Genomic DNA, 12333 nt, shown 5'->3' with positions numbered 1-12333 from the left:
CCTATTTTGGCCATACTCACAGTACAGTAACTGTACTGATAAGTAAAATGAAAAGCATTACAGTAAGAAAAGGTTTAGACTGTCTTTCGGGGGATCTAATGATGAAATCAGTGCACAAGTACAAAAAGGTAACAAAGCAAATATGTATTTGTTACTGTAACACAGTAAATGTTCAGCTGAACTGACTGCAAAACAAGCTAGTCGTAGGCCAACAAAAAATAAAAATAAGAATATAAATGTGGTGGAACAGATCTACATACATCCAGATCAGGCCAGAGCAGCTCATCTACAACACAGCAGAGCTCACCTGAGGCCTCTTTTATGCCCTCACACCTGATTGAAGTGTTTTGCCGGTTGAGTGTGAGCAGGTGAGAAGTGAGTGAGACCGATTGGTGATCGGGAGGGGCGTTTTGAAGGCCCCTCACCACCTCCCTCAGCCCCCCCTGAAGCTAACCTCACCCTCACCATCATCGTGTGTGTGTGTGTGTGTGTGTGTGTGTGTGTGTGTGTGTGTGTGTGTGTGTGTGTGTGTGTGTGTGTGTGTGTGTGTTTACAACTGACACAGAGACGCTAAGTCACCATCCCTCCATACCAAAAAAGCAGGGAGGAGGTCCTCCTGGGTGAAGGTGGCCTGGAATGTGTGGAGGTGTGTCAGTGTGTCTGAGGACCCTCCTCCATCTGGGGACACTCTGTAGAAGGACAGAGTGCCAGCAGGCCGGTCCAGATACACTCGCACTCTGTTAGAGCCAGCGGGGGTGAGATGAATGTTTGACTGTCCACCGTTGTACCGGGCAGAGTAACGATCATCATCAAAATCAAGCATCCAGGATTTGTTGTTCTTTACAAGCCAGGTGTCATCACCCATTACCCTTTATGCTGCGAATCAAATGGACAGACAATATTGTTTTTTTGTGAGAAAAATAATCACCAGTCTAAACACTGCCATGAAATGTCTGTGCCTGAAAAGAGAGAAAAGTTAAAGGGGCCCTATTATGCCCTTTTTTACTGTTTATTATTTAATTTGTTTGACCTCATAGAATTGATTTACAACAATAAAGGGTTGTCTAGCACATTATTTTTTCTCATACTTTTATGAGTATTACAACCCCTATGTGAAATACCCTATTGCTTAGAATTCTGAGGCATTTAGAAGCTTGGTGCTCTCTGTCACTCTGTCTACTATGGCTTCAGTACTACCTTCCCAATTTGAGCATGAGTCGGACCCCGAAACCGATAATTGAGCTGACGACGCTTATGACGAGGGCGATGTTAGTCGTAGAATGGACCAGGACATTTCACAGTGGTAAGTTTTTGTTCATGCTATTATACCCACACGCTTCTTATCATGTATTTAGCCCAGCTTTTCTGACTTAGCTTGCGGCTAGTAGATTACTCGTACTATTCAAGCGTCCGTAACAAGCTTTTTATGGCCCGACATGGCATATTGTTGACTACTTTTGTCCCCTCTTCAGTTGGGTTCCTTAACAGGTCCCAGGACCATCACCCCCACTGACTGACACGGCACTCATACCCATCCATCACCAATTTGTAAATTCATATATACATTTTTAAATATCTTTTACTTTAGTTTTTCATTTATTCTATATGATCCTATTTTTAATTTATCACTTATGTCCCTGCTTGTTTATATTGTGTTAGATATATATATCACTGTTTGTTCATTGTTCATTGTTTTTGTCTGCCTTAATGTATGCACCTTATTCACCAAGCCAAATTCCTGGTTGGTGTAAAACCCTTCTTGGGAATTAAATCCTTTCTGATTCTGATGAATGGTCTAACAAATGCCTTCATGATACATTGCTTTCATGTTATAAATGACACAACAGTAGCCTAGAGTCTACAATTATTGTTGTGTTGCGACGCTAAAAACAACGCAGCAGACTACTGCCACACAGCCTGGAGGGAGGTTTGTCCCCTTTCGCTTTCCGTACGTCCAGCTGTTTTCGATTTGAGTTACTTCCGTACATACAATAACATAAGCCGTTTCTCAATTCGCGTACTTTTGCGTGCTCGTGTGCTCGTGGACTCGTGAAACGTCATCAGTTGTTGCCCGAGCACTGTTCCAATTCGAAGCACGCATCAAGCGAGTACTGTCGTAAAACCCGGAAGTGTTCTGGATGCGTGCTCGATATCGCCGTTTCACCGAGCATGCATCGGAGGTGGCTCGTGTGTGCTTGCTCCCGCTATAAATCCCAGGATGCATTTCGCACTCGCAGCAGTACGAGGGCGGACAATATGGAGAAGACGCACAAGTTACAACTGTAGCTTAAGTTACTCTTAACTTATATATATATTTATATAATATATAGTCCTAATATAATAATAATAATATATAAATATATATATGTAAGGTCGTGTGTGTGTATAGCTTATACACATGACAGGACACTCATATCTTTTCAATTGTTATTCATTCAGAATATTTAAATACTATTTGAAAATGAAAGAGGCTGGGATTTTGTTTTGTATCATTTGTTTATATTGTTCAGTAGTATATGCCTAAATGAGGCCGTAGCACAGTTAACGGACGAGCAGAGGTGGTGACGTCATCGAGTCCGCTGCTGTTCCAATTGCAGGTACGTACTCGCGTGCTCGCAAGTATGTGCTTGAAGTACAGACTTGCCAAGTACGTGCTAGCAAGTCATCGAGTCCGTAGTACGCGTGCTACGAATTGAGAAACGGCCATAGCAACTACGCACGGCTCATCAGTAAATCATCGTAAAGTGGAACAGGAAGTCAGGAACTAGGGGGGAACCAAATCGGGTGCCACGCCGGTCACTGGAGATACCGTGGAGATCCGGGGATATATTCAACAAACCATTTCTACTCCGAGACAAGAGTACGTGGAGGGAGTTTTTCTGTTACAAGGAGAGATTATTCGGCAACGCAAACTGCTGACCGCCTGGAGAACCTGGGGAATCCAGGTTAGGATTCCCAGATATTAATAATCATATTGTAATGAATCAACTGAAGCCTAACACAGATTAGCATGGATTCCTTTGAGGGTATATCTATTGTTTCATTTCGTGGAAGTAAAACGGTTCAATAGCAGAAGCGGGGCTATTCAAGGTTGGATGATATTTAACAAAAACAGTAAAACGACCATCATGCAACCTAGATGGGTTGCCCTGCCCCAGCCCGTTCTGCCGGCGATTTGAACAGCCCTCCAGAAGGGTCGGTTTTTGCGGGAGCCAATCACCAAGATGGCTTCTCCCACTGGCGCGCTATTGGCTGGTTTAACGCAATGAAAACAGGGAAGCGACGGCAAGTAGCCAATTGGCCTTTTGCCAGTGTTTGATTGACAGGCAATCTGACCAATCAGAACGCTCGACATTCCGGCTAATGAGAAGAGTCAACTGAGCTGTTGAGTCATTACTAGAAACTAGATATTATTTTAAATTCAGAGCTCAAGATGGTAAAACGGTGTTGTTATGGAAACTGCAACACTGACAGCCGATATAGCGACCGAGTTGTCAACGTGTTTTTTTTTTCCCCTTTCCCGAAGCCAAATAGGAACATTGAAAAATGTTTGCAGTGGATAAAGCTGTGCGGAAGACCACACCAAAAGCTGAACGTCGACAAATTAAGTTGCACAAGCACAGCTAAACATTTCTACGTTTGCTCAAATGTAAGTAGCAGCAAATTTCAGATAATGGTTTTCTGTGTGGCATCAACTGTTCTCACACATTATAGCCAGGCTTGTAAGCGCTAGCTGTAGCTTACTAGAGAAAGTTGTTAACTATTTCCTAACAACGCCTTTGTTAAGTTTAAACTTGCAACCATCATCAATCAAATGTTGAAGGGGAAATCCGGTGTAAAATGGATGTGAGATATGTTTAGTTGGATGACGAGTTCGAATGTTCGTTCTGGAGCAAAAAAGCGTCTAAAAACGCATTCTTAAGTTGGCTGGTTTTAGCCGAATCTACCCAAACGCTATAAACTTGGAACGATCGGGGCATGTCTCATGGTAAAAAATAATTCGCTATTTTAAACCACTTGCAAGGCTAGTAGCCTGAGACTTCTTTGGTAGTATAATAAGGGTCCTAACACATAAGACTAGTCATTGATAACTTTGTAAGTGTACAGATTGTTTATTAAAAACGACATTTTATATACACAATACCATCAGTAGTTCATCCGTCCACGCCATCCTGTCTTTAAGACTGGAGAAAGAAAAACAAACAATGTTATATTATTATCGATAAGTCCATTGGCGAACACAGAGCTTGTGTGTACATTAACATCACGCATGCTCTGTGTTCCCAATATACTGATTGATAACAACATGATATTTTTTGCCTTTCACATAAACCATTAGAGATGGGATATAAGCTTTTTCTGTTGTATCTGAAGTGTAATTTGCTATAACAGGTTAGCTAATGCTAGTGACTGGGTCTCTGTTAGCAGTAATCGCCCAGCTGTAGCATACCATGACATTAAACCTGTGTTTATGTAAAAAGCAAGTTGTGGTGGAATGTTTGTTGTTGTGGCCCCTATACCTATAGCATGAATGTATTTTTTAAACGTCTTAAAGAGATTATGTGAACTCAGCATCTCTACCATCATTCAATAGCACTTTGGAAGGCAAACCCACCCGAGACAATGATCCTCTGCCAGTATCACCTTTTGATCGCCAAACTACTTTGAGGCGCACACCTAAGCACCAGCCCCACAGGAAGAGTGCCACTTCTGAAACCATAAGGTAGTCTAAAGGAAATAATGTATTTTACATTTATTTGTAGAGCACATTTAGAAAAAACAACAGTTGACCAAAGTGCTAAAAAACAAAACTGAGATAAACCAAGCAAGTAAAAATCCTACATTTGAGACGACGATAATAACAGTAACAATACTGATAATAATAACATAACAATGATAATGTAGGCTAGAAGTTGCTGCAATGCAATGAATCAATGTGCAATAAGAATGTCTTTCAACATTCAAGAGATTAAGAACAGACTATGATCGATGATGTATTTATTAAGGATACTGTGGTACAAATCTCAGTCACATTTATTGTTAATAGCCACATATCCATCTGCATAGCGTTTGGTAATGCTAGTCAATGTAGACTTACTGTAGGGAGTCGGTGTACAGTAAGTTTCACAAAACTAAAATTGCACTTAACTTTACTTTTGCACAGTGTTAATGTTTTATTATATTACTTTAACCATACATTACTCTTTGCATTTATGTTGAATATATACAGTATATTAAGATAATAGCTGTGTCAATTATTTTCTGATTGATTTTTAGAAACAAGAGTGGAGTGAAAGCAAACCAACCCATTATGGAGCATAAGGTCCAAACCCACGACATGAACCGGACCTGGTCTCACGTTCGGATAGAGGCTAACATGTTGGTATGCACCTGCATCCATTACTCTCATGAAGATCAGTTTTCATTTGTTGCTATAATTTTGCCCTGTACATTTAAATATTAACATTTTATTGTCTTGTCATATGTGTTGTGTATTGTATATTTCAAGCTTGAGAAAATGCAGGGCCTTGGACTGAGGCCCGTTTTATTCCTGGCCAGCCCCTTTTATTCCTGCCATGACCAAAATCACTGGGTCTCAGAAATTTTTGCCCCTCCCTGCCATCTGTCTGAGATCTCTGTGGAGGGTCTTCAAAGGATGAAGGCACTGTTTGATCTCATTATTAAAGGTAATATTTTTTCTAATATATCTATATATTTTAAGACATTGTTCCTCAACTCGTGGTTCTCCAGGCCCTTTTGAGTGGGTTTGTTGTGGATATATGTGTGAATAAAAAGTTTATGAAAAATACTACAACACATTGTAGAAGGACATCTGCAGCGATATTTGAAGCTCAGATTGGGTGCTGTAGTGGTCCATACCCAGTGAGCACCCGTCTGATTGTTTAATGGAGGGCCTGAGGCCACAAATATTCTCCTTACTTTGCTAACCGCATCACTAAGGGTCAATATTGGCTGTAGCATCCAGAACCGCTTGATTGATTGATCAGATATCCATCCAGTGACCACAAATTTTAACCAAAGTTTGCCTGTCTTCTCGCTAGGGGTGTGAACGGGTACACGTGTACACGTGTAACCGGTTAGTAAATCATAACCGTTTAGGAAAAATAAGTACCTTAAACGAAAACCGTAAAAAATAAAGAATCACTGCGCCATTGTTTCAATGGGAATCGTGACGGTCCATACTTTCAACATAAAGTTTAATTATTTATCATTTGAAATTCGTCCCAGCCTTTATACCACAGATACTCTAGGGTCTATAGCATATAACCGCTTTTTCTGATTACAGTTTAATGTAACAGTAAGCTGATAACATCCTAATTAACACCGCAACTGCAAATTAACCACACGGAGATAACCATGGCAACCGGTCAAACTAATTTTCTTTTTGCGATCATTCTGATCGCGCTTCCGCCGTGTTGATAAACAAATAATCCCCCTGTAGCGCGACTGCGGTCCAGTTTAAAAAAAATAAATAAAAAATCATTAATTAATAAAAAAAAAACAGTTAACCGTGTGTGCACGAAAAAAAAGGGGTTGTGTAACCGCTTAGAATTTTTTGTAACCGTTCACACCCCTACTTCTCGCTGACAACACCAACAAAGCATGAATGTTATTCAGGCATTTTACAGTGGAGCACTATGATATTATTATTTCAGAGTCGTTGTCACCGATTTATTGCAGTCATATCACAGTAAAATCTTTGTCTTCTCCTGAAGAACACAATGAACTTATTTCAATTAAAATTGACCAAGAATGGTTCAAAAGACTCCATTGAAGAGCTGGAAAGAGGGAAAGACGTGTTACGTTGAACAAAACCATGCAGATGGGTTGCCTTTTCAAACTAACTCACTGCTTTTACGAAGGCAATACACTTGATGGGAGCTTGTGATTATGAACCAGCAACGCAGACAGTTATTACTCTAGATGCACTCAAAGTATCGAGATTTTAATGATAAACTTCCATTAGAAAAAGTGTGATTTACTTGTGAAACAAATTACAATTGTTCAACAAGCGACATGCAAGCAGTTGATCTCAAATATCTCTTATCACCTGACATCGTCTTGTTAATCTTATTCTGCTGAATAACTACTGTTTAGTCGAAGTGGACTGTTTTAACATTCAGCATCTATTATGTAAAAACATGTTTTTTCATACAACGCTACAGCCGCTTGGTAACATGTTTGTGGCTACGAATTTGTAATTCTCAATGTAACTATTGTAATTACTAGAACACACTATTGGTTGTTGTATCTTGGTTTTCAGGTTGCCTTTACAGTGAACATTATTTGATAGTAAATGCAGGGTACATTTTCTTCATTCAGACTGCTGAACTTTTTTATTTTCTGTAATTATACGACTAAAATGTATTAAATATTTGTTATTCAAACTTAATAAAATTCTTTACGGACTATATAATGTAGTTTGTAAATACAACAGGCCTTTCACATTGTTGGTGCTCGGGTACTAACTAGTTAAAGTATATCATTCTCTAAATAACTCTGTTCTACTCCAATTAAGGTTGGACCCCCAGAGAGACGCCTGCAGCAGCTCCAACTCGGCCTCCACCCTATCGTCCAGAGACGCCTGCAGCAACCCCAACTCTGCCTCCACCCTGTCTCCCAGAGACACCTGCAGGAGCTTCAACTAGGCCTCCACCCTCTACTCCAGAGACACCTGCTGGAGCCTCCTCAAATGGTCTGGAACAAGGTGTGCAGAACATTGTAATGAGTTGTAAGCCACGCACCACCATACACTTATTTCGTCAAATTAGAAAATGTAAACCACTTCTAAGGCCCTTCTATCTATCAATCCCGTAATCCGTTTGGAATGGAAGAAGTTTGAGTAAATTATGTTTTTCTCTTAAATTCCAACGCACTGCCCCACTTAGCTTTTTGTCGTAACCATAAAAAGCCAAAAAGGAATTTCACTATTTATGACGTAAACTGCGAACTCGCTAGAAATGATATTAGAAACAAATTTAATGGTGAATCTGTCCTAAAGTATTGCAGTTCCCATTCAGATAATAAAGATTAATGTAGGCTACGTAACCATTTCACCAAGTGCTGGGAGAACGTCTCGCCCTCTGTGCTATTCCTCCATTAATTTAAATGGGTGGAAGAAAGTGTGTACTCTTCACGCTTTGGTCAGGTAAAACGTGACACTAAATGCACTTGGCGAGGTGTACCAACGTATCTATTTCACGCTTTGGCGTGATACCGGGTTGCTTCATATGTGTCTAACACCGAATGTGACCACGGCTTGCCCTTACTCACGCCATCATCACCTTCTCTAATGTTCTTCTGTGTCTGTATCTCCACGGTTCCTGCAGAGGTCCTGCAGCACACGGCCTGTAGAGAGGCGCCCTCCCCCCGTCCAGTCCAGGAGGAGAAATGGACTTACAAGAAGAAGAGCCCGACGGCTTCTGATGCCGGGATGTGGACGATAGGACAATTGAGAGCGGTGCTCCATCACCCGGTCACCGGGAATAACGTGGAGATGCGGGGATTTATTCAACAAACCATCGCTGAGCACCGGGAGGGAGTTTCTCTGTTACAAGGAGAGAAAAGTCGGCAATGGAAACTGCTGACCGCAGCCTGGTGTCCCCAGGTTCGCTTGGACAGAGCAGGTTAGGATTCCCAGGTATTAATAATCATATTGCAATGAATCAACAGAGGCCCAACACAGATCATCATGGATTCCTTTGAGGGTAGACGTATTGTTTCATTTTGTGGAAGTAAGACGGGTCAGAAGCTGGGCTATTAAAGGTTGGATGAATTTGGCAACAACCGTAAAACGGCCATGTCATCGTATGTGATGAGCCATCACCGAATGTGAGGACGGCTTGCCCTTACTCACGCCGTCCATCATAGGGATTTTAACCGATGACCGTTTGACTGATGGTTGACCGTATAAACGTTAACCGATCATCACGTGTGTGGTGGTTTCACTTCACAACAAAAAGATGATCAGATGAGGTGAATTATTGGAAGTTGGACGGACACCGCGTCCCTAGCCCTCTGCTTATTTTCTCCTTAAGTCTTAATTACTCCCGCATGCGAGCGGCGGAGAATATGATCCCTAAATGTGAAAGTGAAAAAAATGAACCCTCACACTCAATTTTTCCGTCTCCTCCAAACGAAACAAGCGGCGTCTCTTCTGAGCTGTCATTTTCCTAAACGAGCCGCGGCAATGTTTCAAATGAGCTCCTAACGCTGCCCTCTTCAGATTGACCCCTAATGAATCCCGTGCAGGGTCTCAACCAGGTGGGCGTTCGAGCCCGCTCTCTACACGCGGTCAACTTGCAGTAAGCCTGCCTCGTGCTTCAATTCAAACACAGGTCGTGCCACGGTTAGAGCCACTGCCTCACTCGGAGAGTGTGTGTGTGTGTGTGTGTGTGTCAGAGGCAGAACGGGAGAGAGATAAACAGAGTTACGAAATAGCAGGCGGCTGGCGCGGCTCGAAAAGGCTGTTATTTCAAATAGCACATTCAAATTTGATCGGTTAACCGGTTTCAACCGGTTAATGAGGCTCGGTGCTCGGTCAAGAATATTTAACATTTTCGCCATCCCTAGTCCATCTTCACCTTCTGTAATGTTTTCTCTGTGTCTGTATCTCCACGGCTGCTGCAGAGGTCCTGCAGCACGCGGCCTGTAGAGAGGCGCCCTACCCCCGTCCGGGCCAGGAGGAGACATGGACTCCAGGCACACGAGTCAAAGAGGAGAAGGAGCCATTGCCCCCAGGCCTACCAGTCAAAGAGGAGGTGGCGGAGGAGCCAAGGGCCCCGGGCCTACCAGTCAAAGAGGAGGTGGCGGAGGAGCCAAGGGCCCCAGGCCTACCAGTCAAAGAGGAGCGGGAGGAGGAGCCATGGAACCCAGGCCTACCAGTCAAAGAGGAGGTGGCGGAGGAGCCATGGAACCCAGGCCTACCAGTCAAAGAGGAGGTGGCGGAGGAGCCATGGAACCCAGGCCTACCAGTCAAAGAGGAGGTGGCGGAGGAGCCATGGAACCCAGGCCTACCAGTCAAAGAGGAGCGGGAGGAGGAGCCATGGAACCCAGGCCTACCAGTCAAAGAGGAGCGGGAGGAGCTGTGGGTCAGCCCTGGGGGAGACGGTGGTCAAGAGACGACGGGAGAGGACGTCATCCAGGACCCGACCCCTCCTGGTTCCGTGAAGACGGAAGGCGCTCCGCCTCCACCTACAGATCCAACGGAGGCCGGACCACCGACCAGGGACTCTGAAGCAGACATAAAGCCAGAACCACAGCCTCTGTCCTTCGTACCGGACCATTATGCGACAGCAGAACCACAGCCTCTGTCCTGTGTGTCGGACCAGTTCGAGGCAACAGAACCACAGCCTCGGTCCTGTGTGTCGGACCAGTTCGAGGCAACAGAACCACAGCCTCGGTCCTGTGTGTCGGACCAGTTCGAGGCAACAGAACCACAGCCTCGGTCCTGTGTGTCGGACCAGTTCGAGGCAACAGAACCACAGCCTCGGTCCTGTGTGTCGGACCAGTTCGAGGCAACAGAACCACAGCCTCGGTCCTGTGCGTCGGCCGACTGCACGACAACAGAAACGGATGCGAAGGAGGAAGCGGGTGCAGAGAGCGGCTCCGGGTCTGGAGCAGCCGTTGGCGCCCCGTGTCCAGACATGGACTCTAAATTGCGGACCCGACGACGAGCCAAACGTCCGGTGCGTGAACTCGAAAGCGATACCAAAACCCGGGTCCGGATACACATGAGGGTGCACACGGGTGAGCGGCCGCACTCGGGTCCGGACTGCGGAAAGGCGTCCACCACTAAGGGCGGGGTCAACGAACACATCCAGAACATCCCCCGCAGCGACAGACCCTTCCACTGCGAGCTCTGCACCGCAAGCTTCAAGTCCAAGTGGGGTCTGAACCGACACCTCAGCGTCCACACCGGGGAGAGGCCGTACACCTGCTCTTCCTGCGGCCTCAGCTACACTGCGAGGGACAAGCTGAACAGGCACATCAACATCCACCATAGAATAACATCCGTCAAATGCAAGATGAAAGCGTGATGGCTTAAAGACCCCTCAACGGGAAATTAGATCTCTGTACTGTTTATTAAATTGTAATTTGTATTGTGTACTGTTTAAAAGGCAAGGTTTTTGTGTTGTTGCTAAGCTGTTGAGGAGCTTCCGGATTTCTCCACCTTTCTTGGACCCTTTTTCCACCAGCGATTCGAGTCCAAAGAGACAAACGCAGACAGCAGTTGTTGAATTCGGTCCAGCACCGAGTGTGAAACGCTGCAGCATTTCCTTTGGGGCATCGGCCAACCGTCAATCTGTGTCGTCTATAAGTGCTTGTTTTGTAACCGGCGAGAGTCAGATTGTTCTAAGTGTTGTTGCAACCCCGGCCAATTAAGGCGATTCAAAGCACCTGAGGAACAGGTGGAGAAGCAGGGCTTAAATAGCCCGCTTCTCCACTCATTCGGGGCTCTCCCAGCCCTGGAGCTCCTGCACGGAGAGACCGGTCCTCGTGGGTGTCGGGATTCCACCCACGACGGAGGGGACCGTTGATTCCTCCCAGGTTTTACATTATTTGTGTTTTTAGAGACTGTTATTTTCTGAATTAAACATGCCTTTTTTGGCTTTTCCCCACAAAATGGTGTCCTGTTTGGGAGGAGGTGGTTCGCTAACCGTGCCGGGTTGCCACAGTGTCTGACAACATTATGGAAAGGAAAGTAATCGTACAGGGAAATAAAACGTTTTTCTTCACCCCTCACTTGATCCTGGTTGGTGTTGTGTCCCTGTGAAGCCCCCGTTATTAACATCTCAGCCCTCCTCCACCCAAATCTCCTAAATAACACAATGATGTTTCTTGTAGTCCACCACCCCGGACTCTAAGTGGCGATCCTTTCTCCAGCTCTCACTCACTTTAGTTCTCTGTAGGGTCCTTCTGATACTGTTGGCAGACGCTTAGAATGACAATCTGAGGCGTACATTGACGAGGCGCTATGACCCCAAATGAGAACGTTCTCAAATACTGGACCAATTTCAAAAGTTGTTGCACGCATTAGTCGCTTACAAAAAAAAACAAACCTTCAGGCCAACTGACTTGACATTTTATTACATAGTTTATAATTTGGCAATTCTAGTGTTATGGGTGTGAAAATGACAGGTCACTTTTATTAAATGATATCATGGATGAATACATATTCTCATGGCACCTAATGGGCTAAATAGAGTTGAACATTTCTGGTGGTCACATATCTGAATCCCTTGTTAGGAGGTTACAAACCTTGTAAAACCTGAATGTTAGTTTTATACAAAAGGTTTTTTATCTGCAGAG

General features: G+C 44.2%; 1 protein-coding gene across 5 annotated transcripts; it reads left to right on the top strand.

The window, feature by feature from the left end:
• The first annotated feature begins 1997 nt into the window (after positions 1–1997).
• On the top strand, positions 1998–12210 carry LOC130381548 (B-cell CLL/lymphoma 6 member B protein-like). Of its 5 annotated transcripts, none has more exons than XM_056589202.1 (8): positions 1998–2945; positions 3527–3649; positions 4595–4723; positions 5278–5383; positions 5510–5687; positions 7541–7729; positions 8352–8648; positions 9652–12208. In XM_056589202.1, exons 4-8 carry the CDS (start codon positions 5312–5314, stop codon positions 11058–11060), a joined length of 2145 nt encoding a protein of 714 aa, XP_056445177.1. In that variant the 5' UTR covers positions 1998–2945; positions 3527–3649; positions 4595–4723; positions 5278–5311; the 3' UTR covers positions 11061–12208. The 5 variants fall into 5 exon arrangements, with proteins under 5 accessions (XP_056445177.1, XP_056445179.1, XP_056445178.1 ...); XM_056589204.1 differs by having other exon boundaries at positions 3140–3649; XM_056589203.1 differs by lacking the exon at positions 1998–2945 and having other exon boundaries at positions 2980–3649.
• The last annotated feature ends 123 nt before the right edge of the window (positions 12211–12333 follow it).

This window comes from Gadus chalcogrammus, chromosome 4 (assembly GCF_026213295.1).
Source record: "Gadus chalcogrammus isolate NIFS_2021 chromosome 4, NIFS_Gcha_1.0, whole genome shotgun sequence".
NCBI lineage: Eukaryota > Metazoa > Chordata > Actinopteri > Gadiformes > Gadidae > Gadus > Gadus chalcogrammus.
The sequence above is the reverse complement of the archived record's forward strand: the minus strand, read 5'-3'. Positions and strand labels throughout refer to the sequence as shown.